This window comes from Neopsephotus bourkii, unplaced genomic scaffold (genome assembly GCF_033783945.1).
Source record: "Neopsephotus bourkii isolate Nb327-2 ecotype Australia unplaced genomic scaffold, CSIRO-AGI_Nbou_v1 NB_318, whole genome shotgun sequence".
Lineage (NCBI taxonomy): Eukaryota > Metazoa > Chordata > Aves > Psittaciformes > Psittacidae > Neopsephotus > Neopsephotus bourkii.
Genome location: NW_026900826.1, coordinates 4,282,272 through 4,307,829, shown reverse-complemented (window position 1 = coordinate 4,307,829; position 25,558 = coordinate 4,282,272). Strand labels below are relative to the sequence as shown.

The 25,558-nt window shown below is 36.2% G+C and overlaps 1 protein-coding gene across 3 annotated transcripts in view; it reads right to left on the bottom strand.

The window, feature by feature from the left end:
- UNC13C (unc-13 homolog C) overlaps nucleotides 1-25,558 on the bottom strand; it is a 145,668-nt gene that overhangs the window by 35,618 nt on the left and 84,492 nt on the right. For all 3 annotated transcript variants that reach the window (XM_061347434.1, XM_061347435.1, XM_061347436.1), the window contains exons 17-18: nucleotides 21,399-21,532; nucleotides 12,155-12,240 (exon numbers count right to left, since the gene is read on the bottom strand). In XM_061347434.1, the coding sequence (XP_061203418.1) occupies nucleotides 12,155-12,240; nucleotides 21,399-21,532 (220 nt within the window). The remainder of the gene's footprint in view (nucleotides 1-12,154; nucleotides 12,241-21,398; nucleotides 21,533-25,558) is intronic.

Below are 25,558 nucleotides of genomic sequence, written 5' to 3'. Positions count from 1 at the left end.
TTACCACATTGCTATCAAACTCAATGCACACCTACTGCTTAAGTCATTAAGAAAAATCTCTTATACTGCAACCCAAGAGAGTGGAAATTCTGAAAGGAATAGCATTTTTGCATTCAAACACTGCATGAATGTGTTATTAGACTATACAATGTAACTTAAGGAATTTTGCTGTAGGATCACGAACTAAGCAAATACTTATTTCAATTTTAGAAATGAGCTGTTGTCAATGACAGGCAAACTTATCCAGGATGGTACAACATACATAATACCATTCATTGGTATATTAAGTTAAGATCTGAATTGCCACACATTAGAAATGAGCACAGAAATCATTAATGAATAATAGTGTTGGTTTGGTTTGAATTCTCCTGGGACATTACTTGTAGTTACATAGAAGTGAAACATGCGTCCTCAATTCCTAACATTAACCTATGAGAACATCAGAAAATACTTCACGTGATCTACAAAGTCATTTTGTATCCATGCATAATACCTCTTCAGCTTATATAAACCAAAAACCAGAAAAAAGAGGTGCCCACATGAGTCAGCCCATGACAATATCAGATAAATTTATCAGATGAGTTTATCAATAGCAACCATGGGTTTTAATTAGAAAGCATAGGAACATCATTGTATGCATTCTGAACTTAGATTAAGACCCACAGATTGCTTTTGTAATTTCTGAAGAAATATATAGGTTTGCATAGGATATAGGTTTGCAGTTTGGAGAGCTGCGTCTTTTTTCCTGTAAGGAAAGCTGGTGCCGTGTTTTCCTATGCACACACATCCATTTTGGACTTTCTGGAAGACAGATGTAGTAGCTGCACAATATGACTCTTTAGTCCACTACTGCTTTGCAAAATTATTATAATGCTGAGTCAGTCTTGAGCTAAACCTGCCAACTGTACACTGTGCAGAAGTGCTCAGCAGAGATTATGATAGAAACACCAGGCCTCTCTCATAACCGCTTCTAAGAATCTCCAGTATAGCAAACCTAGCATTATTAAGCTTTTCTTATACGCTACTTTTACAAAATCTTCCTTGTAATGCAACATATCCTTATAAGCATCTATTAATTTACTGAGTTTCATGATGAGGATATTTTTGGTTCTATATTCTATGTTAGCATCATAAATCAATGAAAAAATACTGATAATATTTCTGTAAAATGTAAAATATGTAAACCCTAATCTGTGATATGGGGTACTTCAGATGCTTTTATCTATTGCAGATCCAGAGTATCTTTCTTCCAGTACTGATTACACTGAAATCAGCTGTTCAGGTGCTGTTTGGGTAACTAAGAAAGAAGAGAGATTTTTAAAAAAGACTATTACGTGGAATGCATTAATATACGCAAATATGTTTGGTGTATGCTGAAATGAGTCATGGACCTGGTAACACTGTATTTAGCAAATAATCTAATGGCAAGCAATTGTTCTTTTACAGATAAACGTGTAAAGAGACACTGTAGGAAGGACTATAAACTAAGGTACTTTCCTCACAGGCCTGTGACCAAACAGCAATACTTTGGAATCATGTTTGATTTCTTGCTCAATTTTCAGCAAGTGCTAAAGAAAGCAGAGAAGATTTTCTTAAGGCAGCAAACACAAACGAACTGCAATGCAACTATTATGCTTTGGTCTGATGTTTGTAGTGTCATAGTATTTTATCAGTGAAGTCATAATGACTTATTAAGCAGAAACATCTACACGACAGTACAGATATAATGCCATTTAAGAAGCTGGAATAGAATCTCATTCACTACAGAATCTTTTTTCCCTTTTAACCTTAAGGCAATAACATCACTGAGTACCCATGTAATTTTTTATTATGTATTACTTGCTAAAAAAGGGTAATCTAACAACCTTCATAACATACGAACATTTTAAATATTCAGGCACTCAATCTGGCATTTTGTTCAACTCTGATTTTCCCTCATTGGGGTAAAAAAAGCTAAGAGCAATTAGTTTTTTTACTACAGCAGTTTCCTAGCTGCTGTTTATTGTAACAGCATATAGTTAAACTGCTTGAAGGATTCCAATAGTGTTTTTAACTAACAAACAGTGTTGTTAATAAAGCCACTTTCCAGGCTTTAAAGATGTTTCAGAGATGAATAACTACAACAAAGAGTATTTACATATAGCAAATTCATTATATCTCAATCTGTTGGCTTGACTGTTTCATACATGCTATTGCACTACAATTTATTAAAATGGAAATGATTGGTGCTAAGTATAAGGGAATTGTGTTTCTATTAATTGCAAAATTTGCCATTAAAACTCACGTTATTTTCAACCATTGTGCTTTAATTCCACATTATCTGCAATAATTACTTAGCAATCATTACAGAGACAACCAGCTGCATATTTTGTCTACTTCTTTCAGAACTACTGTTTCAGAAATCCAACTATTTCCAAACTTTCACTGGTATAATTGGGAAGTGTCTGCACAGCACTGAGTATGGCTAGTGGAAGAAGAGCTCTTAAAGAAGTCCTATGAGGAATGAGACTGAGTGAGTATGCATTGGTATTCGTCCCTCTGAGTCACTTGGAAACATTATACCAGTAAGATGATCCTATGATTTGGATAGTAGAAGTAATGTTTTGGGTACTTGATCCCAACGCAATTTCCCTCAAATGCAGGAGTTGCCTGCTATGCCAGTGGCTCTTTTAATATGGGTAGTCCCTTTACAGTGGTCTAAACTTGATCCCTGCACTGCTGAAATGAACTGGAAAATTCCAACTGAATGTAACATTGGATCAGGCCACAAATGAAGAAAAATGTCAACTCAAACAAATTTCATAACCGATTTAGAAGGAAACATTACATTATACTAGATACTTCATGCCAGGGTTCTTGTAATTTGCTAAAGGGAATGGAAGTCACTGGTTATTAACTGAAATACAGAGCAGGACACAACTAATTGATATTTATGTATAATTTACATTGATTTTGGTAATTTGAAACACTATTGGCCTTTCTGAAAGGTCTCTGTGTCATGATAAATATAATAAACATCTGACATTACCTCCTTTTTTGGATTGTACTTACAACTGGTTCACAACTAACCCCCCCTACTTTTCCTTTAAAAATATATTGTGTCCTTCATAAGCAACTTCTAAACATTCAATCTTTCCTCTGCATTTACTTGGAAATTTTCATCAAAATACCTTTGAACACTTAACAAACATAATGGATTACACCTTGAACAGCTCTATGAGGTGATTAAGCTGCGCTATTACATTATACAAAGGGGAAACTGAGAGATAGTGGGACCAAGGAGATTTATTAAGGGAACATACATAAATTATGAAAGGCAGTCTAGATCTTGTTCAAAGATTTCTTAACCACAGTCATATTTCCTTACTGAAGAGGGACCAGGGAAGGAAGGCAGACTGTCTCGTTCTGAATTGTTAGAAAAAAATAGATTTACTGTTATTTTTTGTCTTCTTGCCTGCAGTGGAAGTGGTCTAATCAATCCTTAATGCAGTGCACTTTAAAAGCTGATATGACATTGCCCTTTATATTCAAGGATGAGCTCTCAAAATGAGAGGCCATTTGCTCAGAGTGCTCTGCTTTGCTTCATGTTTCACAGCAGATGCAAGTGAGCTTAGGGCCACCTGCTTAGTGTCTGTAAAGGCAGAGCTTCACCTTGCTTTCTGCGTGTGGTAAACTGCTTAGGGGAACTTGGTGGACACCAAATACAAATGTGACATACTATCTAACAGATGCAACATGTAAGATCATGAGGGATATGTGGACCTGCTCCACACAACCCTATTTTCTACCACGAAATGCTGCATTTACCATTTTTACCCACTAGGTTATATTGTCTAAGTATTCCAAATTACTGTAAGAAAATTTGATATCTTCTTAACATTACTTAGTAGCTTTTTTCCTCCTTACTGAAAATTTGGCCTATTAGTCTCATCAATTAATTACTACTTCACAGCCATATACTCCAGGAAAGTTCCAGAAAAGTGGATGGGTGTATCACCAACAGGGCAACTCAGGATATAAAATATAGAGCTTACATAAACAGATATACATAAACTCGTTCTGTCTTCCTTGCAACCAAGACAAACACCTATACAGCAAATAATAAGATCAACTTCAGTATAACATTTACCCTTCAGCACCACATCAGAGTGAATTTATGTACACGAAAGCTAAACAGAGCAATAATATTCAAAGAACAAACACTCAGAGACAAAATTCTGTCTTTGGATCTACACGACTACTGTTGATTATAGACAGAAATAAGCCCTTCCAATCATTCCAAGGACTGAAATAATCTGAATCGTGCTTTTTTTCTGTTAATGTAATTCTTGCTCTGTACGTGAGTTGACCATGCAAAGCCTAAGAAATTGCAAGCTATGAATGGGGCAGAAGAAATGGTCCATCCTATCAGATACCAGGTCTATGGTAATGATTAAAGCCCTGGTTCTGAAGAATATTATGGAAGTTTCAAGTACTCTGTAAGGAAGTTTCAACATTTACTCAAAGTAATCACATAATCAGAAACTAATAAAACAGGAAAAGTAAACCTGGTATAAGAATCCAATTTACATTGATGAGTCTCGCATAAACTCTAACATGTATAGAAATCGCAAAATAAAGACAATATACATGCCTGGAAACCACTGCTTCTTGGGAAGCATTATCACATAATTAAATGCTATATTATAATGCTTGAATCTGGGAGGGAAAATAGAATAAAGGTAATACAGGCAGCCTTAATCATGTTGAGTCTTAGCTACTGAATACTCAGCATTGCATCTTCAGTGCAGTTTTTATGACAACTTACTTTCATTTACTTATTGTTTCTTTTTTACAAAAAGTGTACCTTTTCGTGAAGTAAATCTTTAGAGTTAATTTTCTGCTGTTTGCCTTGTCACAAGAGTGTGAAAGGAGCATAAAACACAACCAACAGGCATGGTAGCACTTTATAAGCAATTAGTAGAATGAAGTACCAGGCAGGAAGAATCAAGCAGCAAGATAAATGTGAGGCCATACTTTAATAATTACCTGTGGTGTATCTGGCTCTGCCTGTACAGCAGAGCAAGTGCCAAAACACAGAGGTGTTCTCTAATTGTTACCCAACAAATTGCACTTAAGCTTATTAAAAGATAATGTGGAAACAAGCTTTTAATGGATTTATCCTATTTCCCTGGGGGTGCTGGAACTGGTATCAAATTTACCTTAGGATCTATAGGGTAAAAAAAATACAGTAATGAATATCTGTATGTGGAAAAGTCCTGAAAGTAGAAGGCTGAGTCTTCAACATACTAAAACAGGAGGCTGGGAGAAGAACAACTGTATGAGGAAAGCTTTTACAAGTTTCTTAGTGTGAAGTCTGAGAATAGACAGGATTAAAAATAGCACAGAGGGTGCTTGTTATTTCAAATTTTCTTTTACTCAAATGTTTTACAGTACCTGATAAATACTTTATTGGTTGGTTACTGTTTCTAAAAGGAAAGCAGTCCAAACAGGAAGTGGCCTCACAGCTTTATTATCTCACAGAATTCATGCAGCTTCACTCTGACAGAGATAAGGGGATGAAACCCCCCAAGAAACAGGACAGAGAAATTCAAGCCCTAGCTGCTGGACCACAGGACTGCATTTGGAGAATGCCCTGCAGGAGGAAAAGGATGAACCTTTTCTCCAGCCATCAGATGCAGAACTGCACTAAACAATACAGGTCCTTTAACTTGTTTTCTGTGGGGACTCAGTCACAGTTTTGCCTGATTTCTTTTTCTGTTTTTCCTTGCCCACCCATAGAATTATTCCAGACAAAAGATGTAAGTCTAGTTTTCGTAAATATGTGAGCTGCAATGAAGTTGTATCACCTTACTGGTGAAGAGCAGTAATCAGGGACAAGAAGAAAGAGGCAAATTATTATTCTGGACTGATATATCTACTAAACTATAGAGGAAGTCTTGACTTACACCCCTTTGTGTAAGCCAGAGTTCTCTTCCTATTCCTATAGGTGATATGCATGCCCTTCACCTGAACAAAACACTTCTCCCTTTCTTGAATATGTAACTCTTGGTTTGTGGAAAGGATTACTAATAATCACAATTAATAGTCAGTGTAGGATTCATTTAAAGCATCATTTACAGGCTAATAACCTTTCTAGCATAGTAGTACTATTATATGACCACCAGCAAAATTAGTTTGCACAGAATTAGGAAACATTCAGGAAAAGCTTATACACAAATGTTTGACAATAATTGACTGCCTGGACAAGAGCTAGTAACAGTGTTTCAGAACAAGATTAATATTCAGTCATTAAAAGAAGGTTAAATAAGGCCAGAGCTTTTATTATAAATATATGAGGCAATATTATTAAGCAACAACTTTAAGACTAAATAATGAAGTCAGTCAGTCACTGATGCACTACGTTTTTTGTAGTAACCTCTCACACCATGAATACACCTACAATCAGACATATAAAGCATTAACTTATTAAGATTAATGTAGACTTCTACTGCAGTATAAACACCCGTTAGCACTTATTGTTCTGATTATGGTTCAGTATGTAAAAATCAAAGAAAATGGGATGGGGAAACACCAAATGATAGAGTGATCATGCCTCCAAGTTTCCAAGGTTGTGGCATGCTAGAGATCTCTCAGGTAGTCCCAAGTAAGATGACACACTGACACAGCACAATACAATGCCATGAAGAAATATTAACTTAGCTCCTGGGAACAGTTCTGTCTGCTTTTCTCTCTTAATTATTGGGTCTAATTAACTTCAACAAACTAGTGACACTTAGTATGGCTACAGTGCTTTTTTTTTGGCAAGCCTGGGGGTCTGTGTTGTACATGATAGGTACTCAAGTGGATTCTTATACTTGAAAAGCTCAGCCCTACAGTATATAGCTGCTACTCTTATTAACATTGTCTGTTATGCTGACCAAAGAACATTTCTAATTCCCCTCTTCCTCCAATCATGTCACATTCAATCATTAATTACCTGCCAAATGGAAGTTCATTATTAACCTTAATTGTAATACCTCATTGTCTTTGCCTTTACAATCTCTCTGAATTGTCCATGAGACTATGGGTGACCCTTTATTCCTCATGTCTCTGAAAAAATGAGGATGTAATATGTATGTTGATGTGGACCTGCTGGAGAAAGTCCAGAGGAGGCCACAAAGATGATCAGAGGGCTGCAGCACTTCTAGAAAAACAGGCTGAGGGAGTTAGCCTTGTTCAGCCTGGAGAAGACAAAGCTCCAGAGAAACCTTAGAGCAGCTTCCAGTGCCTAAAGGGGCTAACAAGAAAGCTGGTGAGGACATTTTTACAAAGACATAGAGGGATAGGAAAAAGGGGGAACAACTTTAAACTAAAAAAAAGTAGATTTTTATTAGATATCAGGAAGACTTGCTTCATTATGAGGGTGGTGAGGCACTGGAACAGGTTGCTCCATCCCTGGAAGTGTCGAAGGCCAGGCTGGACAGAGCAACCTGTTCCAGTGGAAGGTGTCCCTGCTCACAGCAGGGGGGTTAGAGCTGGATGGTATTTAAGGCCCCTTCGAACCCAAACCACTCCGTGATTCTATCAAATGTGTGAATTCAGAATGAGATTCACCAAAATAAGAAGCTTTCCTGTTTTGATATCGATGAAACCCTGCATATTCTGATGGATGCTTCCCTGTTCTGCCTTCCATAACCTCAGCCCCACCCCCCACCCCAGTCTTCTCGGTAGTCTCCCTCTAAGGCAAGCCTATATTGTGTCCTAAGGGGAATTTTGTAAACTGTAAAGTTGGGAGTGAAAACAGAGTTGAAATCTGCCACCAAATGACATGACCTTTCTCTGGGCAGCATTAGCTTTTTTGTTGTTTTTTTTTTTCTATGCTGTCTCTCTGTGCTCAACATCAACTCACAGACCTGCTTCTTCTCTTTCAAATCACTTGATCAGTCTGTCATGAAAGAGGGTCTGTCAGAGAAACAGGAAGATGATACCTGCTTATGACCTGAATGCAACAAACTTAAAAACAAACCTCCATGAAATGCACAAAATGGTGTAATGATTCTCTTGTTCTTCTCCTATTTTTATAAGGCCTGACACTTCAGAAACAGTTCTGCAGGGCTGAGACTGTCTACTGCTGTATTTACACAGCAGCTAATTATTTCTGGCCTGATCCTGGTCTTGACTTCTGGCCACTACCAGAATTGGATTATCTTAACAACAGCAATTAGAATGTTTTCAGAATCTAACAGACTAAATAGCTCTGGACACTTGATCTGACTTATTCGGAAGTTAGTGATATGAAAGATCTGAAAAAAGACATTTCCGAGGACACAGAATAAAAAAAGATAATTTTGTAATTGCATGTCTAATTCCAGCTCATTACTATCTCCTCATCTTTTAAACTTTATGGCTCCATACTTGGAAAGGAAAAGACTTTTTACCATATGAAGTCACTAACAAATCACTTGGACTGCTAGTGAAATTCTCTCCCTGTTCTTGTTTGACCATAAATATAGACTAATTTGAGGACCAGACAGTACAAAAATATTAATATCCTATAAGTTCAGGTATAGGATATGCTTGTGTAAACTAAATGGCAAACAACTATGTATCATCTATCATGCAAATCACTGCTGCTTTATAAATAAAAAGAAGGAGCCAAATCCAATCAAGTCAGTTCTCAAGGACAAATATTTGATACTATCTAAATGCAAAATCTATGTATGAAAATAATCTGAAACTCCTTAGGTCAGAAAAGAATTGCAACTAATGTGAACTTAATCTGTTAAAGTTTGCATAAAACTTTTATTACTACACAAAGGCTAAGCATTGTTATTTAATATGGAAGAAAATCTAGAATGAAATTATGAACCAATCCAGATTTTAGTACAGCTTTGTCTGCAAAGCACGTAAGCTTGTCACAGTGCAGCCCTGACCTCGGCAGGTGCAGAGACCTGAACTGTGCTTTCAGGTGTCCTTTCCTCCCTTATCTGCTGTCTCCTGAGACAGCAGTCACCCACCCTGTCACATACAAATACACTCCTTTGTATTCAGAGACACGAAGCCACTATACCCTTCCCTGGCAAAAGGCCACTGCTATGAAAGCTGCTGGTCCCTCTATCCTGTCCATGTCACACCAGCAGCCTCCCAACTAGACTGTTCTGAGAAACAACCAAGGGAGAAGACAAGGAAGATGGGTGCAATGATGTCTGGTGCCTGGCTCACTGGACCTGTTGGCTCCTGTTGCAAAAGGTCAGCAGCACTGTCGAAAAGCAGCATCAGCCAGGTTGGACAAGGCTTTGAGAAACCTGTTCTAGTGGAAGGTGTCCCTGCCCACGGCAGGGGGTTGGAATTGGATGAGCTTTAAGGTCCCTTCCAACCCAAACCATTCTACGATTCTCCCCGGCAGCAGCTGCAGCATACATCCCCTGGGCAGGTACAGGAGGCATTCAGCTGTACAGTGAGAGGACATAGGCTGAACAGCCATTCTGAGGTGCTCTCAGGAAAAAAGAATGTAAACTGAATGTTCCAGTACTGGTCTTCTGATAGAGAATGGTGTTATGACATACTCATTTCATGAACTTAAGCCGATCAGAGTGCTGAATATAGTCTAAAATATATAAGGTGGGAAAACCCAGAAACAGGATCTCAGGTGAGTTAATCTTTTATCACATCAGCAATACTTCTGCAAAAAAAAAAGTTGGACTATATAATCATTTCTTGATTGAATGCAGAAAGAAATAAGCTTCATAACACAAAAGATGCTGCTTCAGGAGATTAATACTAAACTGAATGAAGCAAAGATTGCAATCACAGCACTGGACACTACATATGAACAGACGGTAGCCTATGTTAATAACTTGGAAGGTGAAACTGGCATAGCAGAATGCAATGCATTTTAATGAATTCCATTAAAACCATGAGGATTGAGTGTGACCATATTTAAGGGCTTACTCCAAATCTTGTAGAATTGGAATTAAAAAAAAAACAACCCCAAAAACTTACTGCTATTGACAACTGGAGAATCAAACTCAGCTTCTAGAATATCTATGGAAAGAATTAACAATTTTAAAACCAGGAAAGCTAGGGAGAGGAACAGCATGCTGATCTATAATTTGTGACTAGGTTTACTGAGGTTCCTGTTTAGGAGTGAAACCATAGAAGGTGAAATTATATGTACTTATAATAATTTATAATTAATTTCAATTTCCTCTAATTATTATGCATACACAGGAACTGTTTCACTACTGATTCCGGGAGTGACTACTGACAAACATGGCATTTAGTCTCCTCAGAAAGACAGTATCTACAGCAACACAGAGAAGAGACCATAAGCAGGGACTGGTTTGGAATAGATATAGAAAGTCAAGTGCCTCTTAAAGAGTCCTCTATATCTCTCGCTGCCGAATAAGGATACTATCATTAACATTTGTTTTAAACTCCTGATCCTGCCCAACCATCCACACTTCATATATTGCATAATTAGCTCTTCCTTAAGAGTTTCCTTTTCTATTCTTTACAACCAAGTGACAAGCCACAGCTTCACCTGAAGCTGCCTTTTGAGTGATCAGCATGCTCTTAGCAAATAGAGTGAATTATCTTTTGTGAATTATCTTGTTGCAGTACAGAATGTTCATAGTTCAATGGCTAAACCACTACAAGCACTGGGGTGCTCAGGGATGTCTGCGTGCAGAGCATAACTCTACATTCAAAGGCATCCTAGAGCAAATAATATAAAAATTAATCTTCAGATATTCCTTTTTTTCTTTTTAATCCTTTATGCCTGTTGGATTGCATCATTGTTTAAATTGAACCACATACTTTCTTTTCACTAGTAGCAGACTGGCTCTGTTTTCAGTTGCAGACTTAACTAAAGACAATATGAGTTTTGCTTACTTAAAAATCACAGTTAGCAATTTCTGCTTCTGTGGTAGTAAAAAAAAAAATTGGCTAGCACTATAAATCCTTTCCTTCTCTGAATAACACTTTTTATAAAAGGATGAGGAAAAATTCTATTTTGCTTTAAAAAAAACAGTGCTTTATATTGTAATTCCTTTCACCTCATGTTGGGCTTGACCATGAGATTATAAACTGCATTAATGCTTTACAACTGCTTTCTGTTATACTTTTTTCTTTTTCCTTTTTGGAAAGAAACACTGTAAAGATTGTACACATACAAGGTGAACAAAATGGATATGTTACATATCTTACAATAAAGAAAACTTTTCTGATAAAATTCAGATCTGACAGATTTCAGAAATTTTCAGACATTTTCCAAATTTCAGATTGGAAAATAAGATGATTTTCCAATTCATCTTAGCTATGCTCTTCATGCCTGATGGAAATCAAGATTCTCTTGCATTTCTCTCACATTGAAACTTGAAATCCATTTAACAGATAAAGAAAATTAGCAAAGTTCAGCTAATGCCATCATTTATTATTCTGCAAAAATAAGCACTAGTTAGGGAGAGTTTGATGAATTTAGTTTTAAGAGCCACAATTTTAATAATGATCTAAAAGTTTGTGTGAGTAAGTACGTATGGGCTGGCAATATTTCTATCATTAATTAAGACTATTTTCTTATTTCCTTCTTTTCAGTATTTGTTAAGAAGTTTCATGCAGGTATTTTTACTTGGATTTCTGCAATAGCCATATTTTAATAAGTGGGTTTGAAGATATTATTATTAAGAAAAGAAAAACGTATATTTTACCTATGGTTATCAACAGTACTATCTTAAAGAATAAAAGTAGAATGAATACCTTTGTGTAGGCAGTAGAATTAATGCCTTTTGAACACAAAAAGGTTTAATTTTCTGTGTGTGTTTTCTCCAAGTCAGCAATTTTCAGCTTGTAAGAAAATATGGCATACCTACAGTGCTCTGTAGCAAGCATTTGTGGATCTCTGGACTTCAATGATTTTGTCAGATATAGATAATAAGAAATAGCATTTCAAGTTACAGTTCATTTCTCTCCTTTCATAGATAACTCATACAATCACAGTGCAATGATTTTCTTCCTTTAAAGCTCCTTTTTTTTTTTTTTCACTAATTTATGAAACATCTTAAGTACTCCAGAAAGCTCATACCACCCGCAGAAATCTGATGCCAGGTGTCATTTGCAGTGGAAATCAGTCTCTGTAAACTCTCTAGTGTAATTAATAGTTTGTTCTAATTACCTTCCAGAGCATATTTCATGTCCTGGGCAAACAGAGTCCACATGATTTCAGCACTGATTTTTCCCATGTTCAGCTCTTGAGGGAACCTGCAATCAATCACATTACATCAGTTCACCTGCTGCTAGGAATTATGCTTACTGCTGCACAGCAGAAAGGCAAATATCTCCACAAAATAATTCCCCTAGTATGCACTTAAGGTACACTTTGTGCTCTGTACAAGTATATAAACCATCCAAACTGAAATAAAACTTCCCTTAGTCTAATGTCAGGGGCCTAAGCAATGAGATGAATGTTGTACTAATTCCTCCACATGACATTTTAAAATCAAGAAACATCCACCTATTTTGCAGATAATTTCTCAACTTTGGACAAATGAGATGGCTTATTAAAAACTTGAAATAGGTGGCACACGTCTTTAGCAGCTATTGTTCCTTAATTCTCTTATTACCCTGGAAAATAGTGAAGCTGTCTCTTGCTGCTATACTGATTTATACTAGTTGAATCCAATTCAGTGTTTGAAAACTTTCACCTTGAAGGGTGGATAAAACATGAAGAATATAAAATGGTAGAAAAATGTATACTTTCAATTCAAAATTTTAGTTTTGGTATTATGCTTCATGTCACCTTTGAAAAAGAGGCCTTCTCAGCTGTTTCTTGCTGCTGTCAAGTATTTTCCAGAACTTATTCATAGAACCAAGCTGCTTCTTATTGTATGCAAAAGAAAAGCTCTAACCTTTCAGTCACCATCTTCACTGTTAGCTACTAGCACAAGCTGACATTTTCGTGACAGACATTGTATGTTTCACATTATACTTAAGAGTTCTTTGTCCTTAGAGCAGGTGTGGGACTAAGATTAATGTGAGCAGTTCTCAGGGCACAGAAGCATACCACATGACACAGCTAAAGATCAGAAAGTATTGCACAGAACCTTTGAGCAGTAAACCAGTTGTTTATACTACAGTGGTGCAGCAAGAGCTATATGAACACCCTGGCACTTTACCACAAATACATAAAATCATCAAAGACCAGATTCATGAGAAACACACAGAGCTGTGTGGCTTTTGTCTGGAGTTTACTACACCACTTTAGCAGAGAATTTGATCCAAAGTATTCTGACCTTCTATTGAAGCACTAATCAAATTCAGAAAGTATTTGGTATTAATATTTGCAAAAATGTAAGAAATGTTAAAAGTCTTGCCCATGAAAGAATGCGAATAATGTGCAACTTTAAAGTGATAGCAATATAACCTAAGTATCATATTCTTTCCAGGGACATGTTTGACCCAGATCATATCTGCAAAGAAAAATTACTTACACAGCTCATTAGCTCTGCCACATTCATATGAAATGATTGCTATCTCAGTCACTGATATACTTTTTTTATGCTAATGGCTGCTCAATTACAGAACGTTGATTAATTCTGTTAACACAAAATTAATTGTTATTCAAAAGGTCAAATGTTGATTTCATTACCTGCACTACAGTCCAAGTGCTCTATTAACACCAGACTTGAACTTTGAAGCTCTGTGGACATACTTAAAAGTTGATCTGATATTAACACTTTGTCCATAATGCAAAGCTGGCTGTAATGGAAGGCTGAGTCTGATAAAAATGCATTTATTTGATTAATGCTATGTTTATGTGTATATATTTTAACTTGTGAAAACATATGCATGCATAAACTGCAACTGTCTTTTCACTGTGCTGCTTGAACTACTGTAGTGTGACACAGCATCCTTGATTTATCCCACCTGACTTTAGTTTGGTACCTGAAATTTACACCCAGAGATATCCATTTCTGTTTCCCTGAGAAATATAAACTGATGAAATATAATCATCAGCTGGACATACCAATGAAATCCTTCTATGCAATGCAGAAGATGAGGATATTTGCAATTTTATCATTACATGGGTACATTTTTGTATACAGCCCTGCAGGATTGACTGCCACCCCCATATACCTTATTTATTTTTTTTCCAACACAGTGGCCTCTTAGCAGGAGGTCAATGTGACAAAAATGATCACACAACAGAAAGACTGCTGTGTTTTAGTACTTTTCTCATGCAATCAGTTTACCTCATAGTAGCTATCCTACCTGTAAGGTGCATTTGTCAGAGACTCAAATAATAGAATATTAATTTTTTCAAAGTTAGTAATATAAAGTGGACAGTTCAGCCAGTGAAATTGATTTAACATGTTATTGAACTAGTACCTAATATGCCTGTGGATCTCACTGTTCTGTGATATGCACTTTTCCAAGCATTAGCGTCACAGAGCTTACCATGGCTCAGCTATTTTTTTCTATGGAAGTTTCCTACAATCTAATAGTCTAAGCTCCAGATAACTAATCCTGATTCAGACAGTAAAACTAATTGCTTATCCCATTACAACAACAGAACTCTGGCTTCAGCATTATTCCATCCCTTTTCCCATACAATGATACCACTGCTTTTCCACTTTCTTTGCATTTATGAACAATACTCATATCAGAGCTGGTAGTAAGTGTGGGGAAGTGAATCTGGTATGGGTATGCTATGAACCACTCCTGCCATAATTTTCCTTAGAGACAGACAGCTTTATGCACAAGCAGTCACATTTACTTCAATTTGCTTACTCATATTTCTAGGATTACTCATGTGATAATAATATATTATTTATTATTTGCATTACAGCAGTGCTTAGAGGCTTATGGTATATTTAGGAAATTACTATGCAGGAACCTTAAAGTATGCAATAGAAAATCACTGACTCTCAAAACTCACAGTTTAAAGAGACAAGACAGAGAATGGGAAAGATGACAACGTAGAAGTGCCTTGCTTGAGATTTTATGACAGGTTAATGTCAGTCAGCAAGAGAATATAAGCTTTTGAATCTTCCTTCTGAGCCCTCTTCCCACCCAGGACAGGATTCTAGTTTGCATAATATGCATATATACATAAAAATAGATATACACATACTATGACATGAACAGTCAGATGAAATGTGAAACACATAAGAATAGAAAATTTCAGGTGATCAATCAAAATCTGGTACTTATCTCCAAGTATGTGACTCTCAAAAGTCGTAGTCTTCCCCCATTCCCTGCTTGCACATTGTCAGAGAGATGCATTTAATACCCTGTCAGACATATCTGACTAAAGTGACAGGCTGAATTATCAGCCTCATGAGAAATGCTCATTTTTCATGAATGTATACAATAAACAGTAATCTAAACTGCAGAGCAGAACATGATTTTATTATGCCTGTAATTCTTCAATATTAATCTGTTCAGATGGTTTTGCTTCTAAGTATCCTCTTAATTTTCTAATTCTAACACCCATACACCTATAGGTAAAGAAGGAAAAGAGTCTAGGCTTGACATTTGCAGCCATCATTAAAACTGCTTGGAGGACCCTAAAAATAGTATTGCAAAAAGGAAGACAGTTTCTTATAAATTCCATGTTATATTACATTGCTTCATGTTATAATGCTAAAATCAGCACTTGACAACTGTAGGTAGAACTTTCAATTTGTACTATAAATAGTTCTGGCACATCTTGAGTTTGGTTCCAAATGTCATAAGCAGCAGTAACATTAACTGTAATATATCTTTCTGGCTAAGAATAATGTCAGAAGCAGCTATATAATTCTTTTTACTTATCCTAAAAGTGACTCTCACATAGAATACTCAGACACTGCTCAAGAAAGTCCTGTCACAGTTCACAGAAGTCACCACTGACTTATCTACTTTTGTCCCACAACTGAAGGCAAATTCTGATGTATATAAAAATACAAACATAGCTGAAAGCAGAAAAAATAGCCTTAAAGCATTAAAATATAAAGAAGAAACAAGTCCCCCAAAAGTGTCTTTTAAATTCACCAGATTAAAAAAATTCACAGGCAAATTCATCACAGGCTCGGGTAATTACAACACAGAAGTTCTCTGATTCTCTGATAACAAAGGCAACAATTAGAATCACATGCATGACTGATTCTCCTTTTCTTACTAAGGTTTGATATAGGAGAAACTTCATCTACAGATTAACAACTCAATGAGAAAACATACCACATGGAAGGACTGAAATTATTATTAAATTCCAAACAGGTTATTACAGAGAGCTCAAGGATTTCTTAGCATGATTTATTGCTGTGCACAAGATGTTAATAGATGCTAAAGCTGGGGCTTGGATTCAAAAGCTAATCCAAATAAAGCCAAAGGGTATACCAAGCACTCTGATAAGCTCAAGAGATCAAGTCTCCTCATACTGTAAAAAGAGCTGGACTGCATAAGAAACTAGTCAATAGTTAGTCAGAACTAAGTTGGATAGCCTAGGGTTTATTTTTGCAAATCAGACTGAGATACTATCTCTAAACTGTGTAAGCTGCAGACAGAAATAGCCTAAAGTAGTTTTAAAATGCACAGTGACAAAAATAGAAGACAAGGAGCTTACTGGGTACCATACTTCAGCATAATGGCTCATGTGGTCATTCTGAGGAAGGTGATGGCTAGTATTTCTGCTGTAATAAAGGAACAAAGAATCTAGGTATATCTTTATGTAAACAAGTGCTAACCCCTATCACACATGTCTTACCTAATGAAAACACCATTTCTTGTTCCTGGATTTCAGATAGAAGTCTGGGCAAAAAAAGGACAAATGTATTTCTCTTTCTCCTAACCTCTATCTTAACTGTACTTCAGACACGCAATTACTGGAGTAAATCCCCAATCCTCCTTCAGGTCAAACTCTTTGAAAGAAACCCTGGAAAGAAATCTGGGACTTCTTTGCATTTTGCAAAATCTTTTACCCTGCTCATGGGAAGGAGATGTATTTGAAAGATTAGATGAGACATGTATTTGTTAGAAAAAAAGTACGAATCCCAGAATTTCTTCACCAAGTCAGAGGAAGGACAGCTTTCAGCATTCATGTGAGTACTAGTTTATATAAAGGCCTTTTCCTTTTGAGACAATTTGTTCTAAAAGGACAAAGGTAGCTATGAACTATACTCAAAAGCAGAGATGCTGTAACTCTGGAAGCTGTAAAACAGCACAGAAAGGAGATACTCTCCCTTCCAGTCCTCTGCATTATAAGTATCTGCCAAATAGTTATTATTAAGCTCATTTTGCTATAATTTGGTTAATCCCTCATCGTCATGGTAATGAAGCACAAGTGTATCAGTCTACACATGCCGTCCTTTTGTGCATCGTTAAGCCTGTGATCGAAGACCTATACATAATGGAAAATTTGGGTTTCTTTCCTGTGTATGAATCCACACAAGAATTTGCATTTTCTGTTGTCATGGAGCCAATCTTCTTTTTGTTCCCCGTGTCTAAGCACTTATTAAAATATGCGTTTTCATAATCTGTATACTTCAATATTGTTTCTATGGGGTACATGTATAGTTAACTCCAAGCTGTCTCTGAAATTCCTTTCTATAACTCATGCTAGTTTCCATGCTTATAAGAATTAGAGACTGATGGGTATTACACAGCTATCAGTTACAGGTATTACGAAACTATCATAGTTATTGTTGCAGTGTTATTGTATGTAAGAAGCTAACAAAACTTAACACACAACAGAAGCATACAAAATTTTCCACATGCTGATGACAAAATGGTAAAAGCAGCAGCCATCTTATTAAAGGGAAGGGGTAAGCAAAGGTAAAACCCTACAGCATCTATATAAGTAAGGAATTTTGCATTATTTATATTTTATCACCTTATTTTTCGGTAAAAAAGACTTTTCCTCTGCAGGCTATTTCAGAATTTCGTCCCCAAGCACCAAATATCAGAGAAATTTCCCATGCAATCTCAACATATTACATGTTCTAACTTTTGTAAAAGCCATGCATTTTCACATTTCTCAGTGAGGTAAGAGGACTGCCAGGGGAGTACTCATTTTGTTTCCTCTTGCTACAGTTATTCCTGTCTCATAGGCCATAGTTTTCCCAATTTCTCTGTCATTCTTAGAGCAATACTATAAAATTTCAGTTTATCCAAAGCATATTAAAATCACCTTCCCCATTTGCATGACAGTCTCTAATCCTCAACTCATATGTCAGCCATACAATACTATTTGATGGAACATCTTGATAAATAGAATAATACTAGGTTTTCATGGGAAATAAATTAACCATTAGGTTGTCCATACATGATAATTTCCTTGTATTTCCCAAAATACTAAACTGCATATAAAAGGGATCCACTTATAAATGTCTTCCCTTTCTTGATTTCAATTAAGCAAGAATATAGTAAAAACTGTTCAAACTGGGTAGCTCTAACAAAGTGCTATATATAAAACCACAGATCAATGGAGTGAAATTGAATTGAGCTTGAAAGAAAACAAGAGCCAATGTATGGAACAAACCATGAATAACTCCTGAAAGCATTTATTCTAGATAGTACTGCATGTCTCCAGTTCAATCCTATCATGAAAATTAAAAACGCTTTTTCTGAATTTATGGTGTTAAATATTCAGTTTGCTACTTTTAAGAATACTGGAGTCCCTGAAACTCGGATTTCAAACCCTGAAACTGCCAGCACAATCTCAGAATAGTTTATATTTCTTAAATTTGTATTACAACACCACACATGACTATTCTGAGTGTATGTGCTGTACAATTAAAGAGAAAGCTTTTTACTCAAGATGTGCAGAGGCACAAAGTTGAGATCTTGATTTCCAAATACACAAGGGTATTTCAGTTGATGATTTTGTTCTTGATTTGTTGCTCCTTTAAGTGGACAGATATTTTATTTTGATAGCACTTTTTTCTGCCCCACAGTATGTACAATGCATGTACAAGTGCTGGGAAGTCCTGGATTTGCTTGTGAATCAGGTTCCAATCACATTTTACATCGTTTTAACTAGTAGAATGAGAATTCTACAATTTAAATACCAGACTTCATGCTTTTTCTTCAAACTTGTCAATTTTCTTATGTCATATAATAACTGCAGTTTGTTCATGTAACTCCCACTGTATGGTCTGGTATGGTCTTACAGTTGCTGCAACATTTTCTGAGGCAAATCATGTCATGTTTCATCTGGATTTGTAATCCCACATAGTTCAAACTGCTCTATCACAGCATCTTTTTTTGCCTCCAAGGCAGATATAAAAATAGGGTTTCCAAAACTGGTTAAGAAAAAAAAAATCCTGAGTAATATTATACCATTATGAAAAATCCTATCAGAATGCTTGGATCTCTCCTGGGGATCTACAGTAACCTCATTTCTACACCAGGATTCAAATGGATGTAGGTCTGAATGCTCCACTGAGACACTGCAAGGCCATGTAATTCTAATGAGGAGTCACAGTTTTCCATTATTCTTATGCATTCAAGTTACACTTTCCTTCCATCAATTTCCTTTTCTGGGGCAAGCAAGGGGAAAAGGCTGTCATTTTTCTCAGCAGTTTTTACATGCTTCTTCTGTGTTAGAAGCACCTCTTTTAAAATGATCTATCCAAAGCAACTCTGAACAGTTTTTCAAGGTTTTCCACCCACAGCCTCTTCATCTCTTGCTCCTCATTTCTCCTATTTCCCAAAGACACTTTCTTCCCTACGTTCACCCTTAAAAAATAACAGTGAAAATGGGAAAGAAGTCACACACATGAACTCTCTCCCTTAATCTGTCCCAGCTCCAGCCACTGATCCTCTTTTCACTCCTTACACAATCACTCAGCTGTACTCCAGGGAAACTCCTAATCCCCTCAGAGGAACCCTGTTCTCGATCTTTTTCCTTTCTCCCTCACATTTGCCTAACTATACAGCTAGACCAATTTTTAGGATACTTAACCCCAGTTACTCTTGTTTCATTTCAGTGAAGAAATTATAAGAAGTGTATTTGTTACACAGAGAATTATCTTTCACTAATAGAGGAACTTCACACTAAGTGGTATAAATAAACAGGAAAAACGTTCTTCCTTCTGTAGGGTAAGAATTTGTTCCTTACTAAGGTTACTGTACAAAATTACTGAACAAAGAGGTATTTATTATCCAGGACTGAAACAATCCTTCCTTAACTCAAAGGAAAGGAATAAATCAGAAGGCAATAAAATCTCTTCCAACTTCTGGTTGTCACTAGGAAGTTTCATTCATAATTATACTTTGGGCCCATAAAAAGTATGGTACCTTTGAACAACAGACAAGCACATCTTTACATACAGTGTCCTTCAGTGTCTATTATATTTTGGCTGAAAGAAAAAGACTCGTTCTTGTTCTCCTTCAGGCCATTCAATTAAATACCATTGCAGACACCTTTATTAATTGTTTAGCCATAATACAGAAGTAAATTTAAATTTTAACTTTTCCATAAATCATCACAGCTAAACTATGCCCAGGCATTCTAGAATCTTTCTGTAAAATAGCTCCAAAGAGCTGAAAGAACTAAAAATCTTCCCTAGGCTCTCATGCCACAATAGAATTAGTGTGACACCAGTTTACTCAGCCTTAATATGTGAAATAATGTTCCACTGCACTACTCCTGTACATTCCATTTTCAAAACCCAGCACTCTATCTCCTCTTTCTGTGTTTATCGATTGTCTCCCTCTTCTCTACTAGTATATCAATGATAAGTTATTTGATTTGTCTTGGTTATTGACTGTACCTCCCTTATCTGTTACATCTTCAATTCTGAGTAGTCAACTCCCACCTAAATCCAGGATATTGATCTCCATTTTATAAATTTTCAAATCCACGCGGTTAGGCTTTCTCTTGAGCCAATCAAAACAGTGGAGAGGGTATTTTGTGAAGTTCATTATTCTTTTACAAATACTAATCCCTAAAACTCTATAATAGTGCCTTGATAAATCTCAGCATGATTTGAACATCTTGTGTGCCATAACATTAATACCACCATACTATACTACCATGAGGCCTTGGGTGACATGGTTTAGTGTGAGGTGTCCCTGCCCATGGCATGGGAGTTGGAACTTGATGATCTTAAGGTCCTTTCCAACCCTAACTATTCTATGATTCTATTTCACTGAACTTTCCCTTCTGTCTATCCATTTAGTTCTCTTGCATACTATTTCGCTGCTTAGCTTTTTGGGATGGTTCATACACCTTGTCTTTAATGTTCCTAAACCAAAATGTTCTCTTTCCATGAACAGAGCAGTAAGTCTTCATCAAACGATGTGAATATTACACTCTGTATTTTTACAAATTTCTAGATTATATTTAAAATAAAACTGCTGATTCAAGTGCATTTCCTGTCCTTATTTTAATAAACCCATTACCCTTAATTTTCATGAGGAAAGTAATTACTTACTGGTTCAGGACAGGTGTATATGCTGTTTTATCTTCATCTATGATGGTGATCATCAGGGTAATAAGCTGTGCCCAGAAATCCAAATTCTTTGTTGTTGGTCCCTGTTCTTCTTTAGGAACTTCTTGCTTCTTACCCTGTTAAAACAAGATTGAATATACTTTATACTAGTGAAATTAGAGAAAAATATTATGGAATTTCTACCGACAGATTCTTACTTAGTTGGAAGAAGTGGCATATTAAGAATCTTCAGAAATTTTGCACGCACACTGTCTATCCAGTTTAGAGTAGATTGTGTGACATACTGTGTCAGCCATATATACAAAAACATATGAAGTGCACAGACAGCCATATCAGCAATGAAGATGCACAGAACCTTGATTTTTTAGTGCATTTCCACACTTAAATAAATTCTTAAATACATTTAAGTGCAGGTAAAACGGTCTGCTGAGGCCAAATGTGTGTATCCTACACAATAAATACTGAACAGATCAGTGAGAAGGAACGTTTCTTATTTTCTTTTGGATTATATGCCGAAGCTACTTGGCCTAACAGCTGCTGTGCCGTTTACTTTAAATGAAGAAGCAGTTGAATTCCCATTTATTTTTTTAATAGCCAAAATGACAAAGGCTATTGCCCAAATTACTCTGCAGAGGTTTCCCAGGGACTCGCAGATTTACTGGCAGAGCAACAAACTGTACATTTAAGAGAGGCAGAGGAAAACATCACAAAGTAGGAGTGGGAAAAAAAATACTTGGACACATAAAAATACTAGAAAACGGTACAAAGGAGAGGCTTGTGAAGGTATTGCTTTCCCAAGGATTTTAAACATATGAGCAAAACTAATAAACCAATATGTTATTTGATTCCTTTTTTATCCACGGAAATGCAATTCTTGTATACCTCTTGTATGTTAAGAGGACTACAACCAGTTTCACATCCACATCAGAGAACCTGAGATGCCCCATTACATTTCTGTAATAATCACAAGGAAGGACATGGCTTATCAACATGGCTCTCCAGTCATAAATTAAAAGTTGGTAAGTATAGCAGTGCTTTTTATTGCTGTTGACTAAAAGTCTGCTTTTTGCACCTCTTTACAGTTATAAATATGTATTAATATTCAACACTTACCAACTTCTATTGAGAATTTTATGCTTTTTAATCTCACTAAAATATGCACTTATAGCTATATTTTGTCTTCACAGTTTTGATTTATGAATTCTTAGTATTTTTCAGTTCTCTTGGCAGAAGGATCAGATTCCTTATTGATGTCAAATAAATAACTTCACTGCAGAACCAAATATGAAAACAAATGTTTTTTGTCTCTGTATGGACACTCACATACACACATTATATCTGCCAAGCAGAGGTATGTCTGTCTGCAAATGCTGTTCAGCACAACTGTCAGAGATAGAAAGGGGTCACCCAGCTAGCAAGTCAGAAAATAAACATGCTTATTATGCTGCAATTTTAAATATATGTTGACTGTATGTACAAACAAACCTTTCTAGTTCAAATATGACCACTTCAATGAACCCCATCTCTCTTTGAACAGATGACACTAGTCAGTCTCATAGTGAATTGTTATCTTAACCTCAATTAACTTTTATCTACTAACAGCATTTAGAATGGCAGAAAGGGAATTTCAACAACACTTAACTGAAACTGCTTTTGCGGTCACTGTGGAATCATTTTGGAAAAGTATGATTAATCACACTGCTACATACTCAGCTGATCTGCAGATGCTACAGCTCCAGTGTCTACAGGAACTTAAATAAAGGTGAGGCTCAAAAGCAATTACAATGGATGGTGTGACTAGTACCACCAGCAATTAAGAACCACACATGCAAACAAGAGTGTTTTTCAAAACAGAAGTTAATATTTGACCGTTAATGTCACCCTGGTGTACATTTCACTTTTATTAAAAGACATTCTTTATATAGCAAAGATTTATTTTTAGTATACCATTTATCTCAGAAGCTAGTGAATGAAACCAAACCAACTGAAAGGCAGTTGTAGAAGACAAAGCCAGCTCACATTTAGTTCAGCATCTTACCCAAGAACCATATTTCACAGAAATCAATATGATCTTTTTGGAAAAAAAAACAACCCAAAACAAAAACCAAAACCCAAACTGAAACAGAGAAGATATTTTTAAAGTAGTCTCACATTAAAAGATGCAGTTTCATGCACTGAAATTGAACTGCATACTCTTCCCATTCCTTATCCTAAAAATCTAATTAACTGGTTAAAATGCTTGGAATCATTTAAGTTGTTCTTACATAAATTGCTATTATTGCTGGCATTGTTATTAGTTTTATATGATTTCTGACAACAGACACCTTCACAGAAGCATTATACTGAGGTAAAAAAACGTTGGCATTTTGATTACATTGACTAGTTGCAAGCTTGCAAAACCAACAGAAGAAAGTTCCATCTTGGAATAAAAATTAACTTGAAACAGTTATTTTCATATAAAAAAATCTGAGAGAAGAAATATTTTGTTTGGCTTGAAAATGTTCTATTAGCATAACTAAGAGGCACAGTAAACCATGCAACAGTGTAGAAAAAACTGAGTGGGAGGACAGCATCATACAATGATTATTTAATACTTTCTGAATGAAACAATTTTAGAGGCACAAATGCTTAATTTCTCTACTGTTTTGCTGAAAAATAGGACTCCTCCTGGGCTAAACACTATTACACAACTTTATTTCCCACTTCATACTTTTGAATGTGTTTGAAGATCACAGATCGCACACTTCATGATTCAATTCTTAGAGTATTTCTATAAGAAATTAATAATCTACCAAATTTTTGACCTTGCTATTATTGAAACAGAGATACACCTTCAGAAGCAACTAAGTGTCTTGGGCTCCCAAATGCCAGTTGAAAAACTGACCAGGTACTTACAGGTTAAGTACAGCAAAACTAAGCTCTAAGAAAGGATACATCACAAGGCAAAAGCACTGTGTTGCTATGGCTGCCTAACACCTGGCTCCAGAACTACTTAACTAGTTGCTAAGGTCTTCTGTGACAACAGAAGCTGACAAAAGGAAAGGTCTCCAAAATAAGGCAGAATTTCAATACTGTTCTGCAGAGTGTATCCCAGTGGTTTTTTTTCTATCATACTGGTGCTACCGGTCATGAAATGATTTGTATTGATCAAGAACTCTTCAGAGAACAGAAAGAACTTGATTTGCATTTCACTGGTTTCACTCAGTGGAGAAGACTACAAAAAGAATTACTGAAAGGACTTTGGTCATTGTGAGTGTCAGCCAAGAGTTAAGATTATTTTTTGTTTTCTTAAGAAAACAGAAACAGTGACATATTTTAAACTGAGTCAGAGAGCTTCCAAAATGCTTCCAAAACTACTTTTTCAAGGCATTCTTATTTGCAACACATAGCGGCTAACTCTTCACTCAGATCACTGTTAATTAAAGGGGAAATACTACATCTGCTGTATAAGGAATTAGGTAGTTCCCCATCAAGGCGCTTTGTCTCAAATGAGTACAGTAATATACGAGTCAGTAAGACTGTCAAGATTTCATGTTTTACTATCTGTATTGCTCTTTTTTTTTTTGACACTAGCTGTTCTTTGCATTCTGGTGTGAAACTGTAGTATGACACGCTTGCATACTGTTAGCATTTACCATGCTTCACTCCAGGAAACAGAGCTGCTCCCCAGGGGTGATATTTTGTTGAAAGATGTTTGCTCTATAACAGTGATTGTCTCTCTGACACAAAGATAGAGAGTAATAAAATGAGGTTGTGGGGATTGCTGAGCATATTTTGTAGTTTACTCGTTACTTTTCTTATAGTGGTAGATTTCCCAAAATGCCATCTTGAGCACCCTCAATTTCATCATTCATTGTCTGATTTTGGGCTGAAAATAGAACAATACATTCACGCACATTCAGACATTGAATATATTTTCTAGAAATACTGTGGCAGGCATCTCTGAGAATTTTGGTTGTAGAAGGTGTTTAACATGAGTTACAAAGATAGCATCTATAACATGCAGGAACCTACCACTACAGGCCAAGATGGAAACACTACTGTGTAAGTAGACTGTGTCTGGTTCCACCTTTTCATAACATCATCCACAATATGATTCAGGAAAGAAATGAGCCATGGCAAAACCCTGAGCCTGCAAGGGG